At 59.5% G+C, this 27262-nt stretch overlaps 2 protein-coding genes across 7 annotated transcripts in view; one reads left to right on the forward strand and one right to left on the reverse strand.

The window, feature by feature from the left end:
- LDB1 (LIM domain binding 1) lies at positions 1-25849 on the reverse strand. 6 transcript variants are annotated; one of them, XM_054636942.2, is made up of 11 exons: positions 25585-25849; positions 6156-6258; positions 5515-5559; positions 5216-5291; positions 4883-4985; positions 4519-4691; positions 4166-4288; positions 3911-3994; positions 3483-3606; positions 2918-3060; positions 1-2547 (listed from the first exon to the last, which is right to left on the reverse strand). In XM_054636942.2, exons 1-11 carry the CDS (start codon positions 25607-25609, stop codon positions 2317-2319), a joined length of 1230 nt encoding a protein of 409 aa, XP_054492917.1. In that variant the 5' UTR covers positions 25610-25849; the 3' UTR covers positions 1-2316. The 6 variants fall into 6 exon arrangements, with proteins under 6 accessions (XP_054492917.1, XP_054492914.1, XP_077039093.1 ...); XM_054636939.2 differs by having other exon boundaries at positions 2912-3060; positions 25585-25847; XM_077182978.1 differs by lacking the exon at positions 25585-25849 and adding an exon at positions 23535-23557.
- Positions 23448-27262, forward strand: part of PPRC1 (PPARG related coactivator 1) — a 19815-nt gene continuing 16000 nt past the window's right edge. Inside the window, exon 1 of the mRNA XM_054636931.2 lies at positions 23448-23478. The gene's annotated coding sequence lies outside the window, so the exon portion shown is untranslated. The remainder of the gene's footprint in view (positions 23479-27262) is intronic.

A 27262-nucleotide genomic window follows, 5' to 3' on the forward strand; every position in this document is an offset into this window, starting at 1 on the left:
TTCAAACCGAAAAGTCATTTTATTGGTACCATACATGACTCATAAATGGCACAAACTATGGAGGGGAGGAAGGGGGAAAAAAAAAAAAAAAAGGAAACAAAAAGGCATTACAGTGTGCCCATGGCAGTGAGGGCTCTGCACCCTCCACAGCAGCCGTGCAGCATGGCATGGAGAATCGTACCTTAACTGTGATGCAGAGCCCCCCTCCCTGCCACACTGGGCTCTCACCCCTGCCTGCAAAGGGGCTGTGGGGACCCTCGTGCCTGGGGGTCTGAGGGGCTGAGCCCTCCAGCTCCGGCCTGCCCAGGGAGGGGCCCAGGAGCCAACACAGGCATCTCTCCAGGGATCTTCAGCTTGAGATCACACCAGGGCTGACTCAAGGCTCTGTCTCCCTGCCCAACCACATGGACAGCAGAAGGAGAGGACACACAGGGTGACCCCCACCCCATCTCAGCAACCTCCTGCAGTCTCACCAGGAGTGGGCAAAGCATGGAGTGCTAGTAGCACCCCTGCAGCAGCCAGAGCCCCAGGCACAGGCAGGCCCTCAGTGACACCTGCCAGCCCCAAGCCTCATGGGGCAATGGGACACAGACTGTGGGATCCCCAGCAGGGAACTGGGGGTGTCTGACAGAGAGAATGGAGTGCACCTCTCACTCCCCCAAACTTCAGGGCTGCTCTGCCCGCCCCAGGCTCCCTTACGCACGCAGACAGACACGCAGACTCTCGCACACACACTCTTACACACACTTATACCCCCACTAGGGCAGTCCCCTCCCACAGCAGCACTTGCTGCAACCCCACCATGGGGCATGCCACGGGGTTCCCACAGGCAGCCCAGACTCCCACTTTCCCCCAAAACCCCACTCCAAGGCTGCTGGGATGAACTGGTTAGTTAGCACAAACACCCTCCCCCGGCACCTCCCATCTTCTCCTTGGAAAAAGCCTTGGAAGGGATTTTTTTTTTTTTCTCTTTTTTTTTTTTTAAACCAAAAAAAACCCCAAAAATTATTATTTTTCTCGTCGTTTCCCCTAACATCAATGGAGGCACCTGCTCTAGTGATAACACATTGAAAGAACAGTATCGTACACACTGTCTACAGCGCGGAAATGTACAAGCACGAGGTACACGAACCCGAGGGGGGAGCAGGGACAACAGCACACAAGATTTACATTGAGAAGAGAGGCAGGGGCTGCCCTCCCCAGCCTCTGGAGGGATTAGAAAGGAAGTCTGCAAAGTCTCTCCTTGGTTTGAAGCTCTCCGAACTGGATATAAAATGAGACTTCCATGAGAAGAAGCCTGTACAAAAGTCAGGACAGGGTGAAAGGGTTCAGGACAGGAGGGGGGGAATGGGCAAGGGGGCTGAGGGGGTATTTTTCCTTTTTTTTTTTTTTTCTTTCTCTTTTTTAAACTTACAATTTAATAATATTATTTTTTTTTTCTTAAAAAAAGACAAAAGTAGGAGGTACCAGGAGCCAGGGGTTGCAAAGGGGCCCCCGGCAGACTCACGCAGGGTGGAGGGAAACACAGGGGCTGCAGGCAGGGAACAAGGGCACCGGCTGCTCCAGCAGAGCTGCGGGTCCCCCGTGCCCCCCCAGCCCCCCACCACGCACTTCCTATATACAAGAGTCCCCCCATGGCTGTGCTGCGCCCTCGCTCTGGGGAGCGAGGGGAAGGGGAAGGTGCAGGAGAGTGGGAAAATGCGACGGGACCCTATCCTCAACACCATCCCAGCACTGCAGGATCTGACCCTGGCAGGAGGAAGCTCCATGGCAGAGCCCGAGGCACAGGGAAGGCTTTCCATCACTGCCCCTCCCAACCAGCCCCACCTTGGACAGGGGATGTGCAACCCCACTGCAAGTGGCTGCTCAGCAAACACCAACCACAGGGCCCAGGGAGGAGGAGGGTCTCTGTGCTGTGCCAGACCCCAACACATGGCATCTGGTAACGCCAGCTGCTGCCAACACCTCCCCACTAATTCCCCCTCGGTCGGCAGGGAGGGGTTGGGCATGTTGGGACAGGGATGAGAAGCTCTCTGGGCAAGAAGCAGAAAAGAAGAGCAGAGGGGGAATAATGAAGCTACGGCCCCGGAAAGCCACCCTGCCCTGGGGTCCGTCGGGGAGGCAGGCGTGGGGGTGCGGGGAGGCGGCGGGGGTGACGGTGGGGGCTGCCTGCCTGGCGTGCACCCCGGGCCGTGCACCCCATCGTTCACGTGGCGCTGATCCGCCCCCGGTACCTCGCCGCTTCCCAGTCACTCTCCGTTGCAAATGTACAGGTAGATTGGTTGGGACTGAGTCCACGGGGCGGCGGGGGGGCCGTTACTGCGACGCCTGCGACGTGGGGTTCTCTGACTTGCTCTCCTGGCTGGAGGGCGGTTTGCTGTTCCAGGGGCTGTTGGCCCCCAGCGCGGGCGAGTTGTTGAAGCTGTCCTCGTCGTCGATGCCGTTGGCGGCGTCAAACTGCGTGTTCTCCAGCCGGGTGATGAGGCGCTCGTCCTCGTCCCCAAACTCCCCCCCCATCAGCGTGGGCTCGCCTACCACCATCACATCCTGAAAGGGGAGACGGTCCCGAAACATAATCGAGGTGGGGGGAGCCTGGGCCGCTAGACCCCCCTCTCATCAACACAGCCCCTTTTTGCCCAGCTGTAGGGCCACTTCCTCATCTCCACTGCAGAACCTGAGCTTGGCGACTGAGCGGGGCAAACACATCCCCACTCCCATGCAGGAGAGCAAAGGGACTCATGGAAGGCAGCTGGGACATCCCTTCCTTCTTTTCCCCACCACATGGGAAGAACTGGGGTGGCTCAGATAGGCAGTCCCTGGGGGTCTCCCCCTAGCAGCTCCCAGGGGCAGGGGCAGAGAACCCCCCCCTCCACCCCAGAGCAGGAAGAGAGAATGGAAACGGGATGCTTACAGGTACCTGACTGGACAGGGCAAAGGTGCTGGCTGGGCTCTTCTTCTTGCTGTTGCTGTTGTTGGTGTTTCCCCCACCAGAGCTCATGGTGCTGCCCCCCGACATCTTCCTTTTCCGGCGCTTGCTGGGCTGCTGCCGTGCTGGCTCGGCTGGTGAAGGATGGAGACATACATGGTCAGTACCAGCAAGAGGAAGCTGGTGCCCCCTAGGCCCTTTTATGCAAACCCTACTTCTTCATCAAAGAACACATTCTCCTCCAGGCTGTATCACCACCCTCCTCACCTCCACAGCTCTGCTGTCCTCCCAGACCAGAAGACAGGTGAGGGGCAGGAACATTTCCATCCCTGCTTTGCTTTCCACTGGCAGCTGGCAGCCTCAAGGCAGGGGGCACTGGCTGCCTGCAGCCCTGCTCTGCCCCACTGAGAAGGCAGACCAGCACAGAAAGGAGCCAAATGACTGGATCACCACCCCCAGCCTTATGAAACAAAGCCAAGAACAGCTCTGGGGCTGGGAGAAGCCTGCACTCACAGGCAGTCCCAGCAGGCAGCAGAGCAGGCAGTGTGAGACTCACCGGGAGGAGCAACCATCCGCTGCCACTTTTGGAAGAGGCAAGTCTTGAGGCAGTCCCGGGGACTGAGGCTGTAGGTCTTGTGCCGTGACATGAGCTCCTGCATTGGTTCTAGGATTACACAGAGCTGCAGAGAGCAGACAGACTCTGGGTTAGATTGCAATGCTCTGAGCCTCAGCAAAATGGGAGACCCCATAAGCTTAACCCTACACCTCTACTGGCAGGCGTCTGTGCTGCAACGACCCCACCCACGCCGTGAGTTTGTGGGATTTGACAGACCCATAGCCCTCTACAGCCCCTCTGCAAGATCCCTTTTGCAAAGCCAGCCTTGCAGCCTACCCACACCCCAGGGCAGCCAGGCTTCAGGCAGCTGAGAGCACAAGACGTGGCAGAGCTGCAAAGCTGCAACTCCCCTCTTCTCGCACACTTACTCGGAGGTAGTTGAGTGTGGAGTTTGAGAGCCCACAGCGTGTGATGTTCTTGGATAACTGGTCCAGCATCTGGGGATCCTGTGCCTAGGAGTGAGAGGGACAGAAGGCTCAGCTGCATCCAGGCTGGGAACAGCCCTCCCATGCCCTGGCCTGTGATGCAGGACTGAGTTGAGGTCCCCCACTTGCAGAATAGCCTGAGGAGCTCACCAGCCCTATGTTGTTCATGCCCAGGGGAGCTCATGGAGCTGTACTCACATGCATGGCAAGGATGCTGCGGGGAATAAGTTCTCGATGCTGGCGGATGCTGAAATGCCACGTCTTTATCCTCATCATGTCATCAAACATGAACTCCAGGTAGAGCCGCCCCTCCACACACACCTGGGCGGGCAGGGCACAGGGTCAGGCACAGGCTGCCCCAGCTTCCCCCAGCCCAGATCCCCTGGGAACCCCCTGCTGCACACTGGAACACACTCACAGTGGCTTGCCTCTGCTTCTCACAGAAGCCATTCCCACGAGCCCAAAATGCACAGCCCGTGGGACTGCAGCCACCAAGAGGGCACAAAAAACCAAGGCAGGAGGGCAGCAGAAGCTGTGGGTGCTGGCAGTACCTGGGTGAACATGGGCTTGCCGTGCTGGGTGACCATGGTGCACTGGTCACAGTCCAGCGAGACGAAGTTGTTGTGGAAGGATTCCTTGGGGTGCTTGAGCACATAGTACAGCTCTGTGGCTCCCCCTTCAAAGATGCTGCGGAAGTAACGGGGAATCAGAGTCCGACCAATCGCTGCAGCAGGAGAAAGAGGAAAATAAGGTCAGTAAACCCAGCTTATCCAGATGTTCCTTGGAATGTACATGAAGAGGGTCCCCCCATACCTTCTGCCTGGAAACAGCTGAGCTCTGACACCCTACCCACATCCCCCGTAGCACACAACTGCTGCAATGCCCCTAGGAAGGAGGGCTCAAGCTGGTACTCACTGTATCTCTTTGGTCCATCCTCCAAGCAGAAAGTGATTGTTAACATGGCATCATCCTCAAAGAACTCTGTGGTGAAGGCATCCCACCACAGATTGTCACATTCCTGGGGATGGCAGAGAGATGCTAAGTTATAGGGAGGAGAGAGAGACAGACAGACACTGGCTGCCAGGCACAGCAGCCATGTGCTTAACCCAGGGAAGACTGTGCACCGAGCCGAGTGCTCAGAGATGGGGGTGACAAGCCCTGTCCCACGGCCACATGTGGGAGAAGGCAGTGGGGGCCCCCACTGCTGAAATACTGCCCTGGCCAACCCTCACGCTCCCAGCTGCCTACCTCTGTCCAGTTCTGCAGCCGCTTGTTGAGCTCAAATATCCTGTAGTCGGTCTGGTTCCCGTACGGCGTGTGCCTCCTGCCCAGAGAGCACAGCAAGCCATCAGAGGGGAAGACAGCTACAGGGTGTGGAGGGGTCCTGAGCCCACAGGGGGAACACATACAGCCCCTCCAGGGCTGGCAGAGTCTGAGCAATCCTCCCAAAAGCCCCAGCCAGCCAGCATGCTGGACCTGCTGAGGCACCCCCACCACAGGCATGAGCTCCTCCCCAAGCAGGGTCCACACCAGCCCCCCATGCTTACCCGATTCCAGGCTCCAGGTACGTCGGTGGGTACATAGGAGTAGGTCTAGCAGTGGAAAGAGATGCAGACATGTCAGAGCTAGCAGGGATCTCCCTGCTCACCACATCTCCTACTTCCCCGGCTACAGCAGGCAGTCAGGCTCACTGGAGCTGAGTGACTCCCCACAGTGCAGACTGTACTCTGGCTGCCAATATTTGATAGCCCCATGGGGCGAGCTGTAGCCCAAAACTGGGCTCTGATCCCACAGCATTGGCTCCTCCACCCCTGAGACCTAGCCAACTGCTCCCTGGGGACATACCCAGCTCCTCTGCAGTAGTGACTGGTGCCAGGCAGGACAGACAATGAAGAAGGGGCTGTTTTGGCAGGAGCTGGGAGGGCTCCCTTTCATTTCAGGGGCTTAGTCAGGCAAAGGGTTTGGCCTCACAGAGCTCAGGACCTGGAGGCTTCCTTCATTCCAAACATCACTCATTCTCAACCCACTATCACATGCGCCTGCTCCAATTCCCTCTTTGCTCTTGTGCTAACTGAACTCCATGCACTGCAGTCTCTGTTTGCTGCTGAGAAGCATAACACAGAGACCCTAGGGTGCAAACTGCAGAGTGTCCTAGACATTGCAGACCCCTCCCTGGGCCCCAGCTCACCCCACATCTCGATCCAGCATGGTGCCTGGGTGGAAGGGGGGGAAGGCGTTGCCGTTCGGGGGCTCCTTTGGCGAGTACAGCTTGAATGACTTAGAGGAACAGCCTGGAGAGAGAGAGAGAGAGAGAGAGAGAGAGAGAGAGAGAGAGAGAGAGAGAGAGAGAGAGAGGGGACATGGGTCAGTCAGGGGCACCCTGTGAGGAGAGACACACTGCTGCTGCTGCAAGGAGGAGGAGGAGGAGGAGGAGGAGGAGGAGGAGGAGAAGGAAGGATGCACTCCATCAGCACAGCCCCATCCCTCCTGTGCTTCCCCCTGGATGTCAGCCTACTCCCTTCATCCCACACACAGCTCCAGGCCTCCCCTGTGCAGGATGGAACTCACAGGGTCAAGGCTGAGCTCTCAGGATCAGCAGCCAGAGGGGCCCAACCTGCATCCCAAGGGTTTCTCATTGGTACCCCAAGTTTGTCAGTTCTCAGCTGGCTGGGCTCTGGGGATGTGCCCGAGGGGGACAGTCCAGCTGGTGAGCCTGAAGAAGGGCTGGCTGGCCCTAGCCCTCCCTCCCACACTGCTCCTAATCCCACTGACCGACCCACCCGGGAATCACACAGGATCTTTTTGCTGACCTTTCTATCGTCATGGTGACGGGTGAATAATTGCCCAGAGGGATGGATGGCAGGTCCCCAGGCAGCCACCATCTGCCGCTCAGGCAGGCCAGTGGCCACCCGGATCCAGGCGGACTGACAGATCCCACATGCCAGCCCCCAGCTGTGATCAAACCACCCCAAAGCCTCACTGCCCACCAGGGCAAAGGACAAAGAGCCCAGAGAGGGGCATGGGGTGTGATGGGGTCTGCAACAGAGCACACGATGTGCAAAACCAGCACAGATTCTGAGAGCAACCTGGGGGCCCCCAGACCTGCCAATAGGAGACATTAGGTATGCCGGGCAGAGCCAGCCCCATCCAGGCTCCTTAGGGGCAGCCAGGGGCTCCCACACTCACCAGCCCACTGGCAGCACAAGGGCAGGTTCCCGGCAGCAGCGGCTGCCAGCGCTGCTCCCGAGCCCCGCGGGGCCGGCAGGACCCGGCACGCTGCGCCAGGATGCTGCTGAGGCACGCGGCTCCCTCCCTGCCGGCAGGCAGGCGGGCAGACGGGCTGACCTGGATGGGGCGCAGCAGTGGGCGAGCTGCCAGGCAGCTCCGGCTCCACCGGCTCAGCCGGCCCTGCCGAGCACAGACACGTCTGCCCCGTCCCGCCGCAGGCGGGGCCCCGGAGCCGGCCGTGCCGGGCTACCGCGGCAGCCGGGGCCAAGGCAGGATCCCCATCGGCTCCCGCCCGCACACAGCCCCGGGACAGGCACTTCCCAACGCCCACCAACCGCCAGGACTGCCACCCGGTACTGCAGAAAGCAAACCCGGCAGCGGAGGGAGGCGTCCCAGAGGTGCCAGACACCACTGCCCCTCTGGGCTCCACGGCCACGCTGTGCAGAAAGAAGGGTGCCGGGACAGGACCGGAGCAGCAGCTCGACCACGATGGGTACAGGAGGAGAGTAAAAAGCACCAGAGTCAAGGAAAGCAGTGACACCAGCACAGGGACCCAAGATGTCCAGCTAGTTGCAACTAAGAGCTCATTAGCCAACAGAGGTGAACAACCAAGGTATCACCTTCACCCCTGCCGAGCCATCTGGGACCCCAAGTCAGCAGTCACAGGGATTGCGCACACTGCTGAGCAAGGGCTGGTCAAAAATAGAAGGGGTCACCTCCCGAGCATTAAATCCAACTTGCAATGGGGGAATGCTTTTACTTCTTGGTTTTCTTGGGGCCTTTTCACCATGTTTCCCCACAGCAGCTGAAGCCAGCCTCTCTCCAGCACTCACCAGGATCTACCAGTCCTGTGGGGCTGGAGCCAGCCCAGCCACTCAGCCGTGGCTCACTGTTCCCACTCCTGCCCGCCTGCAGTGAGGATAAGTGGGACATGGCACAATTTCTCATACGGCTGCTAACAATGTCGGCTCCTTGCTCTTACTGAATGTTTTCATAGATAAAACAATTTTTAATAGAGACTTCAGTGCTAGTCAGTTGCTGCTGCAGAGGAGTTTTTGCTTTCTGCTTTATCCACATCCATTTGTGCCCAACAGACAATAATTCACCCCAAACTGTACTAGAAACACAGCATTTCTATTTCCTCCATTCTGTTGTTATACAACATGACACTGAAGCATGTTCAGCACACAGGAAACTTCCCAAAACTCCCAAACTTCTGTTGAAAACAAACCAATTCATTAGGCAGAGACAGTAGCAGCTGATGCACTGCTTGTTTCTGGTCATCATGTCCTGAGGGGCAGAAAAAAAATCAGACCCAGCAGGTCTCATCCTTCAATTCTTTGTTTTTATTCACTGATGAGACATGGGAAAACTAAATTCCCAAGGCTTCTTGCTATCCTCAGTCCCCATCTTGTTTTTCAGGGTGCAGGAAGGTCTCCTGGCGTGATTAGACCAGGGAGACACATCACTCTCCATCCATTGTGCTTCTCATGCTCTTCCCTAGCTCCCTGCTGCTGGAGACGGGACAGAAGACAAGCCAGGCCATCACTTCTATCCAAGCCTCCATTTCTATCCTGGGCCTTTCCCAGCAGGTGAACATGGAGACACCCTGCTTTTGGAGCTCTGAGTGACCTGTGCCAGGATCCAGAAGAGTGGAGAGAAGCCTGTTATGTGACCTCAGCAAGACTGGCATCCTGACCAAGTATTATTTTTAATGCAGCGTAAAATATGTCACTGGATTCAGTGGTTTGAAATAATACTAACAACAGCCTTAGGATTTGATACAAACTGTCCAAATTCTACATTCACTGTAGACACACTACACACATAACATGAAGTAACACAATTACTTTACAGCAGCAGGAACACCAACTTTTACTCACACACAGGCCATGCTGCCTGGTCCAGGACATCCCTCCATCACCACCTATTTCCTTCATACTGCCCCAGCTGCCTGCAAGCCCTGTCCAGCCAGGTGCAGTGACACAGACACGCAGATGTGGCCCGTCCCAAGCACCTGGCCCTAGCTGCTGTTTCTGCATGCCTCTGCTCTGCCTCCTGCAGTGAGCACAGGACCTGGGCAGGCTTGGTGATGCAGGAAGGCTTGGTGCAAACAGGGATGCTGCCTGGTGGCTGAGCATGCAATGCCCCTGTGGAACGTGAGGCAACAGGAGATGCTTCCTGTGGCTGCTCACAGGTGCTGGCCCAGCGACACAAAAACATTCAGCAAGGGAAAAAAATCAGGCTGACGCTGCAGCTGGTGAGCTACCAGCCCAGGCAGGTCTGGGCAAACAGCACAGTGCTCGTGGCCAGGTGGGAGGCTCCATGGCTCCTCCTCAGCGTGGAGGTGCAGAAGGGAACCCCGGGAAGGGATCTCACAGCTCAGCATCCTTGGCCGAGGCCAGGTCCACAGACCTGCCACAAAAGCGTGGGCAAGTCAACAGCTCCAGGTGGGCACCCGCCCAGGGAACAGAAGGCAGGTGCTCTGCCCGTGACTCACGTACAGCCCAGCACTGCCCAACCCTCCATATGCCTTCTCCTCTGCTGTTCCTGCCTGTGAACTATCAGCCCTTCTGGTGCACTCTCCAGTTTGCTGGAGCACGAATGATTCACATCCTAGCCAAGCTCACAGAGCTGGGGAACATCAGATTTCCCAAGGCACCAAAAGCATGGTAGACACCTCACAGAGCCAACACAGCCAGGAGATATCAGGGTACTGTGAGCTGAGACCAGCACCTTGGAGCTGCCTGCCTGGGCAAGGGACATGGAAAGGAGGGAGAAAAGCCCTGCCTGAACTCCCATAACTTCAGTTCACCATCAAAGAGCAAAGAACTGCTGAGGACAGAGGCAAAGCAGCATCATCTTGTTCCTCCTATACCTGTGACTGCTGGCAGGAATCGGTGCCCCCCTACCAGACAGGAGCCACCCCTGTCTGGGCAGCCAGTGTGCTCTCTGTGTAAGCAGCAAAGCTCACCAACAAGACAGAGGCTAAAAACATAAATGATGAAAAAAAATGAAGAAGTGGGGCTTGAAAGGGGCTGCAGGGTTACAGCTCAGCTGGGGAGTGTCCTGCTCTGCCCAGCAGCCCGGGAAGAAGAGGCCGGCCGGGCTGGTGCTTCCCGGAATGCTCCGTGCCTGCTTCCGTGCTGCCTAACGAGGCTTTGAAGTGTAAATAGCGGCATTGTTTCGCACGGCTGCCTCGATGGGGTGTGGGCGCCCTGATAGGGGAAGAAATACATCTTCCCAGGCCAGTACCGCTGGCATGAGGGTGGTATCTGGGACTGGGTGCAGGGCAGCGTCTCAAAGAATTCACGTGGTTTTGCCCAGTGACAGTGCCTGGTGTCCGGGAAGTTGGCAGGGCTGGGAGGCAAACACGAAGTATTCAGAGTGACTGGGACAGGCAGAGGCACATGGAGCAGACCATGGTCTGCCCCCACAAGCTTGCCTTCACCTCTTCTTTCTCCTTCTCTTTGGAATAGAGGGGACTAGGAGAGGCCAGTTGCAAACTCCGATGCTGTTGTTAAGCCCACAGGAGCCCAGGTGGAACCCACCAAGACACGGCCTGAGACATTATTAGTGACAATATCAATTTGCAGAAACCCCAAATGCTTTAAAAATGCACAACTGGTGAAGCTGAAACTCCCACGAGGCTGGGCTTTCCAGGGAAGAGGAGATACCACTTTTGGAGGAGACCATGTGCTACGGACTCAGTGGCATCCAGAGGCTGACCCCAGCCAGGACACTGCCTGGCCCTCACCTGTCCGAGGGCAAAACCTGCATTGCCACCTGCATGCAGGGATTGCTCTCTCTCTTTTCCCAAACTGCACATCTGAGCCATCCACAGAGCTTATGTGGACCACAAGCTGCCTCCCTGCCCACACCACACCACGTGCATGGTGTCCCAGCCCCAGGTCAAATCCTGCAATATTAGTGCAAAAGTCCCCCACAGCAGCACACAAAGCATCTGAACCCAAGGGTGCTCTTCTCTGCACGAAGGGTCACAAATTTAGGGGGACAGCCAGAGAAGGGACAATTACCTGCAGCTAATTATGACAAAGTGACAATCTTGATGTAGGCTGCAAAGCAGTGCTATCTGAAAGCATCAGGTGAAGAGAACCTGTCCGGGATGTGGATTTACAGGTCAGGGCTCAGCACAGTCCCACAGCCTCAGCTCTGCCAGGGTTCAGGGTCTCCTGCAGTGTCTAGGGACAGGAGGAGTCTCCCCCTTCCAATTTTCTTCCTCAGATGATTCAGACACGTAGACGGGGAATTCTCCAGGAGGGAAAAAGGGAGAAAAGCACACCCTGCCAATTGCAAAACAGCCAGAAAATTGAATCACGTTCACGGCTGCAAGCCCCAGATGCAATCCCACAGATAACCCAGTTTCAGCTCCACTACTATCAACTTACCATGAGGCAGTCATTTCCTGCAACTCTCAGGGAAATATCCCACTGTCCCTAATTACTCCTTTCAGTTCACTGTCTCAAAGATGATCCATAATCAAACGCTGTCGGTTTCAGCCTCAGAAATGCACTTTCAAATTTTCAGACACTTTCCCTCTCTCCCAGACCCCTTCACCCTGGGGCCCTGCCACTCTCACATCCCTCCTGCAGCACGCATCGGTGCAGCCCTGGCAAACAATGTCGTGTGGGAACCATGGGGCTGGAAAAAAACCCCTGTCAGCATACCTAGAATAAAAGCCTCCTGACAAACTAGGATTTTCATCATCAAAGGTTTTCTAGGCTCTGCGGCAACACAGAATAATTCAGTTATAGCTAACCATGCCGATGGCCCTGCAGAACATGAAGCCAACATCCCCGCTCACAGCTGCCTGCCTGCCACGCACATGGTGGAGCAAAACTACACAGCTCTGCATGGTATTGTGAGCTTGCTGGTCAGGGCAGCCCTCCACAGAGCCAAGATTTGCCCAGGAGAGCTGGAGCCGAGAGCCACACTGCAGGGAAGTGACAGCAAGAGGCTGAGGTCTGTGCTTACACTGAGAGAGGGGGATTCACAGTGACCCTCCAGGCCGGCAGGACCCCCAGCGCCGCTGCCTCGGAGCGCAGGAGGCTGTCAGCCCCACGTGGCGCATGGAGATCCGCGATCCCGGGATGCATCGCTCCCCTCGCTCCCTGCCGCTGCCAGGCGCCGAGAGCTGCACGCTGGGACGCGTAGTCTCCGGAGACGCGGCCCTGCCGCCGCCGGCCGCCTTGCTCCATGTTGCCTCCTAGGTGGAGCCCCGCAGCCCTGGCAGCCGGCCAGACGCCCGCTCCGGAGGGGGGAAACAAGCTGGATAACTCCCGCGGCGAGGATCCAGCTGGCCTCGCCGGGGCAGCATGCGCCCGGGGGCGAACCATGGCGCTGGTGTGCAGCGCCTGCAACAAGGTCTGGAAAGCTCACAGATGCCCATGGAGAGGAGGGACAGTGCAGGCATAGCAGGAACCTTCTCAGTGCAGCTCACAAAGCACCTCCGTTGCTTCTTCGAGCTGCCGGGGCAAGCCTCTGCCCTCCTGCTCAGGCAGAACTTCTCTCTTCTCAGTACTTGGTTCAAAGGCAACCTGGGAGTTGCTGAACAAGGGACAGGCAGGCTGCTGGCAGCACTGGGGACAGGGCAAATGCAGTGGTTGCAGGACTCCCACCTCTGAACAGGCAGCTGCCACTGGTGTCAGGCCTTTGGACAACCAGTGCAAGACAGGGCCAAAACCCCAGGAAGAAAAAGGACACGGTATGGTCAAGCACACCTACCCAGTGCTCCTGAAGGCACGAGGAACCCAGCCCCAGGGAAACCCTCTTACCCCGGCATCCCTGGTTACAACTCCACCCGACACAACAGCAACCCACGGGGCAGCAAAACCTCACTGCGGCAAGCGTGACAACCCACAAACACACATAGAGCAAACAACAGCAGGAGCACTCTGTCCCCAGATCACTCAGAGGATGGGAGGTTTCCAAGTGAGAGGGCCAGGAGAAGCACTATCCTGCTCTGCCACCACACTTTAGGTTTCTCTTGTTAATGGCCATGTCAAGTTCACGCCAGCGCAGAGCCGCAAGCACATGAAAGAGGGCACACTGAGAGAGACTACTCAGGGCCAAGCACTGCTGCCACCCTACCAGCCATGGAACAGGAATGGAGTCCTGGGGCTGGACTGGTCCATATCACCCTCTGCTCCCGCATCCTGAGGAGCTGGGCAAGCTCAGGGCCTCCAGCTATCGCTGCTCTCTGAAAAGAAGCTGAAAGAGGCTCCAGGTCCCTTGCCTGGGAAACCTTTGCTTCAACTGAACTTCTGTGGCTTTTCACTGCCCTTTTCCTATTTTACATGGATTGTGACCTGCTCCTGGTGAGGAGAAAAGTCACCAAACGGCAGCAAAACCTTTGTCACCAAACCTTCCAGCACCAGCCTGTCCCCCCTGGATTACAAGTTCTCCAGTTTGAGGCAACACAACTTTATGTCATTCTGCTCAGCACTACTCAGTCTTTAAGGGGTGCTGAGATCACAAACCTGGGATTTCTACAGCATCAGGAGTGGAAAGACCATATTCAGTTCAAACCATAATTCCCCCCCAATGAGAACACTCCAAAACCTAAGGCTTTAAAGGGACAAGGACACTGATATTTACCCATACTTGCAACAGAAGCAGTAAGAGCTGATACCTGACCAGCACTGGAGGAGTCGCTGCAAAACTGCTCAGACAAGGTGCTACCGAAAGCACGTGGAGAACAACTGGGAAGACCCTGGGAAGGGGTGTTTGCTCTCACACCTGCCCGGCCCAGCCTCGAGCAGGCTCAGACCCTCCTGGTGAGAAGAAAGCAGGTGACAGTTTGCAGTGTGGGGTAAGTGCACACTGTGTGCCCCCAGAAGGTGGCTCCCTGTTAGACCCCACAGCCTTGGAACCCTTTGCTCACACCTCACCCTGAGAGTGGCTGACACCTCTGGTTTTGGCTCCTGCTGCAGCACTGGCTTTGGCTAGGGACAGCAGTTGCTCAGCAGGTTCCTGCCATGGTGCCTGCCAGCTAAGGCTGCAGGGATGGGATTGGGGGCTGCCCAAGCCAAGGGAGCACCAGGAGTGCTTATCACCCATCCCTAGTGGGCAGGCTGGCAGGGACTACTAGGCCAGACACCCGAGATCAGGGCAGCCTACCACAGCAGGTTCTACCAAAGGGGCTCCAGGAAAACACCTGCCAAGCTAAGACACCCCTCCACAGCTCTGGCATGCATGCTGACTCCTAAACTGGAGCTGCTGAGGCTTCCCCACTCCTGAGGATGCTGTGCTCACCCTCAGCTTGGTCCCCACTTCTGGCTGGCCCAGGTAAAGCCAGTGCTTTGTCTGCCAGGGAGAATGAGCACCCTATGCCCACACCCCCCTGAGCCTCCTGAACCCAGCAAGGCAGCTTCTGAAAAATGTGTGGCCCTCATGTGTTTGCACATGAGGACCTTTTATTCCCTTTGCACCCGTGGAAGGCTGGCGGGACCCTTTGAGCTGCGAGCAAGGATGAAGTTGCAGCAAGCAGTGAGGTGCGGCAGGCGAGCAGCCCCAAGAGCCAGGCACTGGCCCCGTAAACCCCGTGACAGCACAGGCAGGGGGACCAGGAGGGCGTGGGGCAGCTGTCAAGGGGCTTCGGCAGGGGAAGGAACCCGGAGAAGAACAAAGGGAGCTGCAGGCTGGGATGGAGCAGGGCACAGCAGGGCATGGGGTCTGCTGGCAGCACCCCACCAGGCTGGGGGTGCTGCTCCAAAAGCCAATACGTGCTGGAAAGAAAGGGGAGCCAGGGGAGGGGAGGAACACCACAGGCAGGGAGGGGGAGGCCAGACATGGGAGCTAGAGGGGAGGGAACGAGCTGAGGGGCCAAGGATGCACTGAGCAGCTGGGGAGGGATGAGGAACGGGAGAACTGGGTAAGGATGGAGAGGGAAGCCGAGGAAGGAGAGAGGAGCTGAGGACAGGGAGAACCGGGCCGGAGGAACAGAGAGCGGGCAGGGGGCTGCCGCGGGGACCCCGGGCCGTACGGGGCCCCGGTGGGGAGCGGCGGCGCGGTGCGGCCGCGCACAACTTCGCAGACGCGGGGGCGGCGCAGGCGGGACCCCGGCCCTCACCTCCGCCGCCCGAGCGGGGCCGCCACCGGGGTGGGGGGGACCGGGAAACTTCCGCGGGGGGGAAGGGGGGCGCGGGGGGGCGGGGTGACTCACGGCGCGGCGGCGGGCGGGGGTCCGGCGGCGGCGCGGCGGCGGCGGGCGGGCGGCGCGGGGCCGCCGCGGGGCGGGGCGGGCGGGGCGCGGGGCGGGGCGGGGGCGCTTCCTTTGTCTGCGCCGCGGCCGGGACCACAATGGCTGCGGCGGCGGCGGCAGCGGGGCCCGCTCCCCCCGCACCGGCTCCCCCGCCCCGCGCCGCCCGGGGGCCCACGGGCCAGGGCTGACGCCCGAATGGGGGTCCCCGGAGAGCTGTCCCTCCCCCCCCCGCCCGGTGCCGGTACAGGCACTCCCCGGGATGGGGATGAGGGAGCCGCGTCCCGCTGAGGAGCTCGGCACCAGCCGGGGCAAGGATTCTTTCCCTACTGCGAAAGTTTGAATAAAAATAGACCTTTTCCCTAGCTTGGTTTCGGGGTATCTGAAGTTTTTTCAGGATTTTTTTTTTCTTTTTGAAACTTGTTTCCCTTTCTCCCAGTTTCAGACGAGAAAAGAAAAATACAACCGGTTTGTTTGTGAAGGGGGGATGAAAAATAAAATGCTCCAGTTTGCAATTGCCATCATATTCCCAGGGTCTCCTTTCCTTGATAAAACTGCAACCTCTTCTAGTTAGGAGATTTTAGGGAAAAAAATCCATTATGAAAATTTCCGTTATAAAAAACCTCCATTTTTCCCATTCCCCTTCTGCCCCACATCTGCCCCTTGCAGCTTCTCCTGCCCTGGTAAGTCAGACTGGCACAGACCTCTGCTGCCAGCCCAGCCGGCAAGCCCAGGGGCTCAGTGCACACACACAGACACACACATACAGACACACGTACACACGTGTGCTGGTACAGCTCACCCTGCACACATGGGCTGCTGTTCAGGCCGATGGGCTGGCATGCACTTGCATGCCTTCCCAAAGGCCTCCCGGCACAGCCCCGGCTAGGTGTGCACCCATGCCTGGGGCATGCACACCCTCCCACATCCCCCTGCTTGCAGGGCCAGGCCCGCTCCTCATCCCCTCCCCGAGCCTTGGGGTAATGCAGTACAACCAGTTGGATCCTGCCAAGCACACTTGCTTCCCCCCACCCCCCCTCCACCCAACAGAGCAGACATGGCTGGTGCAAAACCTCATCCATGAGGTTTTGGGGGCTTCCTCCCCTCCGTGCTTGTGCACCCCCAAAGCCCTGCATCTAAAGAGTGGGGGAAGCCCCCTGCTCCCCAAACATGTGGCTGTCTGGGACCAGCACTGCAGAGGGACAGGCAGCATCCCCTCACTCCTGTCCCTCACACTCATCGGCTGAGTAGGCTCCAACCCTGTCCTGCTCCACATTGCACCACCATGATTTCCCCTTCCTCTTGCAGGCTACCCTGAAAGTATCATTTTCCACAGCCACATGGCTAAATAGACCAAAACTCTTTGTAAACCCCAGATTTACAGAGAAAACAATTTACTGTAAACCTAAAAACCTCTGTGACATCCTAGTCTGTGAAAGGCACATGCAGCTGGAGGTACCCATGCTGTCAGTGCCTTGATAACTGGGCACAGGGATGCTGTGAGTGCCCCAGCACGCCAGCCCTTCACTGCCTTGTCCTCCTGACAGCCCAAATCTTGTGGCACTGGGTGAGATGGGCCTGCAGCATGCTGACCCCCACCATCATTAGGCCAAAAAGAGTGCTGGCTGCAATGCTGGTGACAGCTACGGGATGGCATAGCCCTCCTGGCCAAGACTGCCATTAAACGCAGTCCACCCGCACCCCATTCCCACTCCAAGGCACAAAGACACACAAGGCACAACCACCCACCAGCACTGAACACCACGCTGCTACTGCAAAATACTGCAAAACAGTGAAATAAGGGTCATTTTGTCCCCATATTAGAGACTCCTGGGACCAGTGCCATGGCCAGGGGATCAGAGAGCAGCCCCCATTCATCCCCAGGCCCTGTGCATCCACAGCAAACATGCCTGGAGCAATTTATCCCGGGGCTCAGCAGCCCTCTGGGACTGCTCACGTGTCCCTGCTCAGCTCTGACGACAGCACTGGACTGGTCCACGTGGCTGCAGCAGCCCCAGCTGTTTATGGTTATAGCCGAGTTAATAATTAAATAGATGCTGGATGGAGAGCAGAAGGGCTGGGATGCAGCTGGGAAGTGTGTGTGGCAGCAACGGTGTGGGGGAGCCCCTTCCTCACCAAGTGCTCATGTGAGGGGAGCACAGGGCTACCCAGTTTTTGTGCTAGGGCATTACATCCCCCAGATCACAGCCTCCACTCTCCCCCTAGCAAGGGCCCCATGCCTGCCTGGTCTCCCCAAAGTGCAGCCCTGATCCAACACCTGGTACAGGTCTCAGCCCAGGGAGCTGGCAGCAGCTCGAGAGCAGGAGTGAGCACAGGGATTCCTCCCAGGGAAACGGATGGGAAGAGCCCAGTGTGGACCAGGGTAGCCAGGGGATGCCCAGGTCTCTCTGATCCCTGTGCCATGGCTCAGTGTGCCTGCAGAGTGTGCCTGAGGGATCCCAGGCAAGCAGGGCAGGAGGCAGGGCATGCTCACACTGACACCCGGCTGGGGCCCTGGCAATAGCAGGCCTAGAGCAGGGCCACGGACACGCGCTTACATAAAAAATAATAATGAAAATCTGCTGGCTCTGCAAACAGCACAGCCTGCACCAGGAGACGGACTGGCCTGGCACTTCCAAACCTCACGGACTTGTCCAAAGAGCAGCCAGACCTGGGCACCATCACACGCATTCAGATGCAGCCTGCAGCACTGCATGCATCCTGGAGCCCCCCCTTTCCAGAACACAAGAGCCAACCCCGCAAATCCTACCATCCTTCAAACAGAAATATGCTTTGTTTCCCTGTTTCTCAAGGAGGGGCTTCTCTCCTCCCTAAAGCTATGCAAGACCAGATAAAAAGGGAGTTCTGGAGCAGGAGGGGCCCCTGTTTTTGGCTGGAGAAGCCACAGATCCATCTCTCCAGAGGAGGTTTGGGGGAGGCTGGAAACTACATGGTGAGTCATGCCAGGCAGGCAGCAGATCCTGGGGGCTCCTGGGATTAACCCTTCAAAGCCAGAACCACTTCCAGACACCCAGAGGCAGAAATAAAACCAAGGGGCTGGGGAAAAGCTGCCAGAGCAGAATGAGAAGTTACAGAGCCACATCTTGAGCATCCTGCATGGGACAGAGAAATCAATCTGAATATGTAAGCAGTGGACAAGCAGCAACCAAATGCATATATTGGTGCCTATCCTCTCCAAACAAGAGGATATGGAGAAAGGTTACAGTGGGGTGCAGAACCCCAGAGTGCATAAGGTTCATATGGGGTGTCCACCCTCACATCACACCTTGTTCTGGTGTTGGGTCAGCCTCAGCACCACTGGGCTGCCCAAAGGCTCCAAGGGGAAGGTGCAGTCCACAAGCCAGCTTTGGCACATCCTGCTAGAATGGGGTTTCCCCGTGGCACTAGCACAGAGAAATGCCCCACAGTGTTCCTGTCCCTGAGACATCGCAATGCATGTCCTGTAAGACCTCATCCCCAGCATAGCCACCCACAGCAGTGAGCCCCAGTTCCTCTGCAGAAGCCCGGGGCCAGCCTGCCAGAGCTGCAGGGTTTTAAGGCTCCTCCAGAGCCTCCAGGTGGATTCTCTCATGTTACAAGAATGGTTCGTTTTACAGCCCCTTTCCTGGCCTGGGAACCCACAGCAGGGAGGGGGTGACATGCAGCATGGCTGCACAGCCCCAGCATCCTGTGCCTGCCCTCTGTCCCTCAAGAAGACCAACAAGGGACACGCACTGCCGCTTCAAAGACAACCAAAGCAGAATCCTCAACACCCAGCCCTGCAACTACAGGAACTCAGCCCTGGTCAGAGAGCATCCTGGTCTCTGGCCCACTGCTCCCCCTGCATTTCCTCCACTCTTGTCTCCCAAGCCACAGAGGACCCTTGGCATCCATAAGAGATTTACATAGCCAGGAGCTGCCACCCACCAACCCCCCTCCTCTCCCCCCCACTAAGGCAGCCATCCCTCCTGGTACACACATGTCACTGTGCCCTCCCACACTAGAAGCTCCCCTGGGAGAAGGTAAGGGACATCTTACAGGGCCATGGCTGTACATGGTTGACTCGAAGCAGGTAACTCCAGCAGCTGAGCCCACCCTCAGCCACCCCCCCACACGGTGCTGCTGAACACTCCCGAGCAGCTCTCCGAATATAGCAGCATCAAATAGCTCCATCAATAATGCATTGCTTCTGCTTCCTCTCACTGCCGTGTTTTTGTTGCTAACATGCGTGTCCTTCCTGTTAGCAGCTGCCTCCTCCCCACCAGCTAGGCCAAGCAGGGACACGGCCACGGTGGGATGGTGATGGCAGCTCCCACAGCTCCAGGTCCAGTTCCTGTAGGGATTGACACAGAGCCCCATCTATGCCACTCGGGGGCAGGCTGGGGTTCTAGGGGGGAACCCTGCCACCGTCCAAGCCTCCTGCTGCGCACGCGCTGGCAGCGACGATGGCATGCCGTGGCTGCCCAAAGGATTTGGCAGGGGCACCAAGCTGGGAGGAGCATAAGGACATCTCCCCAGCCTCAGCAGGGAAATGCCCCTCTGCAAGGACTTTTGGCAGCCTGGCACTCCCTGTACCCATGCAGCACCCCCATTCCCAACTCCATGCAATGCTGCACCACATCAGCTCCTTCAGCAGCTCTGCGTTGCCATCCCCGGCAGGGAGAGAGCTCCCGCTGCCGTGCTCCTGCCTGCCCCTGCCCGCAGCTGCCCCGGGCTCACCCCGGGCCCGCCCTGGGCCAGTTGAAGCAGGCAGGTCGGGGTGCCTGGACCTGCCCCATGCCCAGCAGAGTTGCGTGCCTGCAATGCCATGAGCTGCCATGGGCTCCTAGTAGGGAGGCAGGAGTTGGTGTAGGCAAAAGCTGGCACCCACCACCCTGCAGCTACTCAGAGCAAGCAGGGGCAACCTCTGCTCTGGAGGGCAGACCCCCAGGCTGCACAAGACCCTGGTTGGAGGAGAATGCACATAGCAGAGCAGAATTTGGTGCAACTGGCTGGTGTAGAATAGTCCAGCCAACACCACCAATGTCCCAGCTTGGCTTGAGCTGCAATCACTATGTACAGCCACCCGAGCTGTACTGCAGAAACCTGGCTGCATACACAATGCCTGTCCCTTGGTGTGTAGTAGAGGGCCTGAGGCTGCTGCTCCTGGCAGAGAGCAGGGGCCCTCCCACCCCTTTCGTGCCACCCTCTCAACCAGGGGTCCATCCTGGGGCACAGGTACCGTCACCTTGGTGCAGGGTAAGCTCTCCTACCTGACTGTGGGTTCTACAAAGCCGAGGCAGAGAGACACCCTGCAGAAGGGGGGCTGGAGCTACATGCCACAGGGCCCCCCAAAGGAAGTGGCAGCAGAGGGGTGCGGGCAGGGTGTTATCGGTCACCCTGCGGGCAGGGCGGGTCAGGGCTGGACAGGGGCCAGCGCCTGCCACAGTGGAGATTACGCCTCGGGTTTAACGTTCATCCCCATCCCTGACCTGCCCAGGAGAGAAGGGGGTGAGCTGCACTGGGAGGCTGATCTGACAGCTTTAGAGACTCCTGAGCCCCACCAGCACTCCTGCTCAAAAGGGACATCCAACAATGGTGCACAGCCCACTTTCCCACACCCCAATGAGCACACAGCAGTGAACCTCCCAAAAACCTGCCAAGCATCACCCCTGCTGCAGCCACCCCAACCGTGCCCAGCAGTGATCCTGGGAGAGGGGCAGACTACTGCCACTATCCCCGCCGCTCCAGGTGGGGCACAGGAGCCCCCTGGCAGCCCTGCCTGCTCCCCAGCACCCTCCCCCCGGCACCGGCAGGAAACCACAGCCGCAGCCTGCGGGCAGCTGATAACGGTCACCCAGCCCCATCCTGCCTGCACCCCACCACCCGGGGAGCTGTCCCCACACCCACTGCTCCCCGGCCCCAGGGGTGCACCCACACCGTGCACAACAGCAGCCCCAGGGCCCAGTGTCACCCTGCACAGAGCTGGGGGCTCTCGCTGACAGTGCAGCTGGTGCACCAGGACACACCAACAGTTGTTGTGCATGGGCACCATGCTCCCAAGTGTCCCAGCATGCTCCTGGCACACCATGCAGACCCATGCCTTTCGTGCTCTAGCAACATGGATATGGCGAGAGAATCCCAGAGCAGACTGGGGGAGGAGAGGGTGGCATGAAATCGAGTGATCTGACCCGAATGGGATGGGCAGGGGACACTTGAGCTCCTGCCCTGCCTGGGGGCACACAGCCACCTGGCCAGTGCATTCCTGGCCACAAGGGTACCTCCCTGCCCTGGAGGTCCCATCCCCCAGGGGCATCCCCTCACTCCCCTGGGAGCAGCTTTCACAGCAGTTTGTGCTGAGCAGGTAACAACATTCCTGGAATAAACTTGGGGCCCAGTGCAAATACACAGTGCTGAACCCGCTGGCATCGGTGTGGCACTAACCCATGCAGGATTCTCCAGGCATATCCTGGGTGAGCTCACACTGGCCCCAAGGAGCGTTGTGATGGTGCCTCACACCAACAACAGGACCCCTGAGGAATCCCCTCACTGAGCACCAGACAGCCACAAACCCATCACGACTTTGCCACAGCATGCCATAAGCGGGCAGGCAACGCAGCACACACTGTATCAATGTCAGGCACTGTGCTGCTGAGGGGGACAGGGCAAGTAACGCGTTCCATCCAAACATCACTGGTAACGTGAAGAAAGCCTGGACTAGAGCACACCAATATGCACAATGAGGCCTCAGGACCCCTACTGCTCCCCTCCTCCCCAACAGGCCCAGGGGCACCCCAAGGTGCCAGGCACCCCCGGGGGTGTTTGGGAGCCAGAGCCCACAGAGGTCAGGGCTGCCTGGCCCCCCCGCCGCGGCACTCAGCCCGCTCGCTGCCATCCCTTTCCCAGCGCATCTGTCGCAGAAGGCATGTGGCACAGCTCGGCCTCGTGACAGTGGGGGATGCACGGCGCCAGCTCGGCAGAAGGGAGGGATACGGCAATGGGCCGTGCCCTGGCTGGACGTGTCCATCCCGGGACCCAAAGCATGTGCCCTGGGAAGCTCTCCCTCCAGCCAGAGGGGTGCACAGGCTAGTTCTCTACAAGGTATCCCAGGGAAGGGGCTGACCTTGGGAAAGTTGCTTCCCTGCCATGAAGCTGGAGCCAGCCCCGCAGGGAGGGAGAACAGCTCCACTCTGCTTTGCTTCCCTCCTCCCCCCCTGCACTGACACCATCACTACAGGGGGAAAAACAATGATAATAACAAAAATAATTAAGGAAGAAAGTGCAGAGCATGCTGGGAGAGTGAGAGGTGCCCCCAGGGGTCAGGGCCCCGCTGGGGTCTGGATGCCAAGACCTGTCTGCCGGCCCTGCTCCAAGCAGCCCTGGGCACAGCACCACCGGCACCAGCACCAGCCAGCTGCTGCCCCAGCCGCTGCCACCTCCTCTCTGAGCCCATTGCGCTCTTGCTGCTCACCTCTCCATATCTGAGGTGGGGGGCAAAGCCCCCTCAGGCCTCCACTGGCCCCAGCAGCTCCCCACTATCCTCGGGGACAAGAGTGCAGCAGCTTCCCAGCTGAGCAGCCTCCCTGCTCCAAAGCTCTTGCAGAGGGGAAGAAAGGAGCAGGGAAACATCTCTGGAGGGATGCAAGAAGAGCTGCAGCGGGGCAGGATGCACCCCCAGGGATGGTAAGGAGTACATTATCCCTCTGGGAGGGCACAACTTGGAAGGGGGGCAGCCAAACCCCCCCCCCGGCAGCAGCTCCCAAGCAGGAAACTCCTCCAAGTTAATGCAGCCCTGAAGAGCAGCCTGGGCAGAGAGGCTCATTAAATGTTTCTGGCTGGCGGGAGGCCAGCGGCAGAGCTTGTTTTTTCTATATTCCGATAAACAGTCCGGGGAGGGGAAGGGGGAGGGGGGCGCAGGCTCTCGATGTGCCACCCAGCCCCAGCGGGGGAAGACGCGGGGGGCACATGTACATTGCACGGCAACACTGCACAGCAGCCTCGTGTCCTCCCTGCCCTGGGGCAGCGGGCAGAGGCGGCGTGGGGGGGACACAACACATGAAGCCGTCCAGAAGGATACTCTCAGGTGAGGGGTGACCCCACGGCTCCCGATCGAGGGAGGACCCCCCTCTTTGCACCCACCAACATGCCGATGACATTCCCAGTGGCGTGGGGCCAGCTCCCGGGGAATATGAAGGGACCCCCCGTTGGCCGTCACACGGCCTTTGCCCCGCCGCGGCTGCGGGTGTCGGAGGGGTGCCGTGCCCCCGGTGCGGGGTGCCTGCGGGGCGGGTGCTGTGGCTGCTCGGCCTGGCTCGCAGGGAGGTTCACGTGACTTTCTGCTTGAGGAAGCAGCGCTCTGGCAGCTTCCAGTGGGAGATGGAGGAGGAGGAGGAGGAGGAGGATGGGGGAAGGGGCCGCCTGGCTTCATAGAAACACGGCGGCGAGGCGCAGGCAGCGCAGGGGCGGGGGGCCGCCGCGCAGGGGCACCCCTTCCCCACCCCGCTCATCCAGCTGCAGACCCCTCGGCAGAGGCGGCGCCGGGGGAGGCACGGGGACCGTGTGCTGTCACAGCGCCCCACTGCCTCCAGCAGCCCCCCAGCATGGGGTTCTGGCCTAGCAGGAGGCTCTCTCGGGACCACAGGGATGCTGCCACGGGAACTGGGCTGAGGGGCGTCCCTGCTGTTCCCGCACAGGGACCCCATGTGCCAGATGCCCAGGGAAATGGCACAACCTTCTCCCCAGGGCCCCCCAAACTTGGCTCCCTGTCTGCTGGCCAGCGCCACGGGGACCTGGTGCCGGACAAGGTTCCAGCAGCCCTCCGGGACCCCTGCCCTGCCTTGTTCCTGGCACAGCAACGTTCTGCTCACAGCAGCAGGCGATGCAGCCGGGCCAGCTGCCCCAAACCTGCCCCCAAGCCCAGGCGTGCAGATGAGTATCCCTGCGGCAGCACCCTCCTAGATGCTGAGACCTCACCAACTCATCACACCTCCTATGTAGTCCTGCAGCCTTGCCAGCCCGCAGGCTCCAGAATTAGGAACAAGCTCTCCAGCAGACACCCCACAATGGCCATGGTGGGGGGCCATACAGCATCCATGTCCACCAGCATCATTGCAAAGTCTCTGCAGGGACACTGTGCCTCACACCTACACGGGGAGCTGTGGCACCCCACAGACCTATTGCTTTGGCCACAGGGGTACTTTGGGGTCACTCTTCACAGTGCCACCTGCATGCCTGCCCAATGCCCCTGCAGCACTCTGCCTGTGGGGTCCCAGTTCCAGGCTGGTACCAGCATCCATGTGCTCTTGGGTCCCAGATCTCTTAGTCCAACAGATCTCAGGATCCATGCCAGAGGAACCCCAGCACCCATGCCATGGAGTCCTAGCCTCACAACCACATCCCAGCACTGATGCCATGGGTTCCAATCCCACAGTCAGACCCAAGCGTCCATGCTCTAGGGACTCCAGCCCTTCAGCTGGATTCCAACAGCCCATACCATGGGGACCTCAACCCCATGGCTGAACCCAACACCCACACCATAGTGACTAGGACTCCAGTCCCCACACCTTGCTGACACCCATAGCTTATCCCCAGCATCAGCACCATGGCCAAACCTCAGCACCAACACTGAAAAGCCCCCTGTGTTGGTAGTCAGCTCCCAGCAGCCATGCCCCGGGGACCCAGCCCCATAACCAAACCCCAGCACCAATACCACAGAGACCCCAGCACTAGTGGCAGATGCCAGCACCAATGCCATGGAGACCTCAGCACCAACACCGTGAAGACCTCAGCCCCATAGCCAGATCCCAGCACCAATGCCATGCAGTCCCATGGACCAATACCATGGAGAACCCATTCCCATAGCTGGACTTCACCACCAATGCCACGGAGCCCCCAACACCAATGCCATGGAGACCTCAGTCCCGTAGCTGTAGATCTCAGCCCCAAAGCAGGACAGCAACATCAATGCAGTGGGGACCCCAGCCCCACCGCCGGACCCCAGCGCCCATTCTTAGGGGACCCAGCCCCGCAGCCGGACCCCAACACCAACACCATGGGACCCCAGCCCACAGCCAGACCCCGACACCACTGGGGCCCCCACCCCGTAGGTGGCCCCCAGCTCCCCACCCAGCCCGATGCCGCGGGGACCCCAGCCCGAGGGGCAGCCCCCGCCCCGCCGCTGCGCACTCACCAGGGCATGCACAGCCCACTGACATCTTCACATGCCTGGCCCGGCCGGGGGTCGCTGCGCGCTGCTCGGGCCGCGGGGGTCTCGCATGGGCGGCGCGCCGCGGGCTCCGGCGCGGCGGGCGGCGGGTAGCGCCGCGGCCAGAGGCGGGCGGGCGGGCGCGCCGCGAATCGGCGGAGCAGCGGCGGCAGCGGCAGCAGGAGCAGCGGCGGCGGGGGCGGTCGGGGCGGGGGCCGCGGCGGTGGAGCGGGAGCGGGGGCGGGGGCGGCTGCGCCGGCGGCGGGCGGGTGGGGGCGCCTCTGCGCGTGCGCGGGGCGTCCCGTTTCCCCCCCGCCGCGAGCGCGTGCGTGTTGCGTGCGTGCGCGCCCCCCCCGACTCGTCGCTGCCGCCGCTGCCGCGCTCGCACGCACGCGCCCCCCCCCCTCCGTTCCCCCCTTCGCCGTGAGGGGCGGGGGGATCCCGGTGTGTGACCGGGGGGGTCCGTGAGGGAGGACATGAAGGGAAGGGTAAAGGCTCCCCCCTCTGCTCTGCTGAGGCTCTCGGCGCTGCCCCCTGGGGTTTGCGGCCGTCGGAGCGGGGGTAGCGCTCTCCCCTGAGCCCCGTGTGTGGGTGAGGGTTCTCAGGGCTGCGGGGCTCCCGGGGGCAGCGCAGGGCTGAGGCTTCCGTCCCCCCCGTCGGCCGGCGCTGCTCTTCCCAGGCCCTGAGGGGGACTCAAGTGGAGGGACGAGTGCTCAGGGACCCTCGCCCGGGGTGGCCGATGAGCGCCCCGAGTGTCTCCGGGCAGCTCGTTGAGGTTTCCACCCGGGAGGCCGTGGGGACGAGCAGAGGACGCCGCGGCTGTTCCGCATGGAGGAGCCTGCTGAAGGCTTGTGCTTTTTGGGACCTTGCCAGTCTCCCAGCCCCGGGGCACGGGAAAGACACGGCGCTGTGGAGGTTGTAGGTGGGAGGGAAGGGGGCAGAGAGGGCCGGAGGGCAGGAAGGAAGGGGGTTCGCAGCAGCGCTTTGCATAGTCAGAGAGAGAGTGACCTGCGACTGCTGTGCCTTGTGCAGCAGGGGATGGCAGAGGCTGCTGGACAGGAGGCTGGGCGCTGCTCTGGTCTGTGCTGCACCCTATGCTGGAGAGATGTGACAGCATCCCGGGTGAGGCTGGGGGCCAGAGAGATGCCAGGGCAGAAGGAGCAGAGTGCCATACGGACAGGGTCTCTCTGGGGGACACCCACCAAGAGGACCTCACCAGGGATCCTGGCCCAGCCCCACGCAGCTCTGCTCCTGCACACCAGCTGTAGGGCCAGAGCCCAGTCTGCAAAGGCAAGCACTGTCCCTCTACTGCCCTGCCAAGATGCAGCTCCAGCCCCACGATGGGAGCAGTGTCCTGGGCTGAGCAAACTGCCCAAGGGAGCCAAAGCCCTCTCTTCTCTCTGAAGGGGCCAACTTCGGCCATCTGCTCTTGCCTGGTTGGGACACACACTCCTCTTTACTGAGTGGAGTGTCCTTTAAGCATCACATGGTTTTTGGGCTCTCCTTTTCACACTGTGCCTATTAGCCCTGAGCAAGCTGCCACCCTGGGTGCTGCACAGGCTGAAACTGGATGGCCCTGAGCAGCATCTGGCTGTGCCTGGCCAGGGAGTGGTCACAACACAGAGAGGGAAAGGAGGGGAGCCAGGGATGTAGAATGCGCATA

Source organism: Agelaius phoeniceus, chromosome 9 (genome assembly GCF_051311805.1).
Source record: "Agelaius phoeniceus isolate bAgePho1 chromosome 9, bAgePho1.hap1, whole genome shotgun sequence".
Taxonomy (NCBI): domain Eukaryota; kingdom Metazoa; phylum Chordata; class Aves; order Passeriformes; family Icteridae; genus Agelaius; species Agelaius phoeniceus.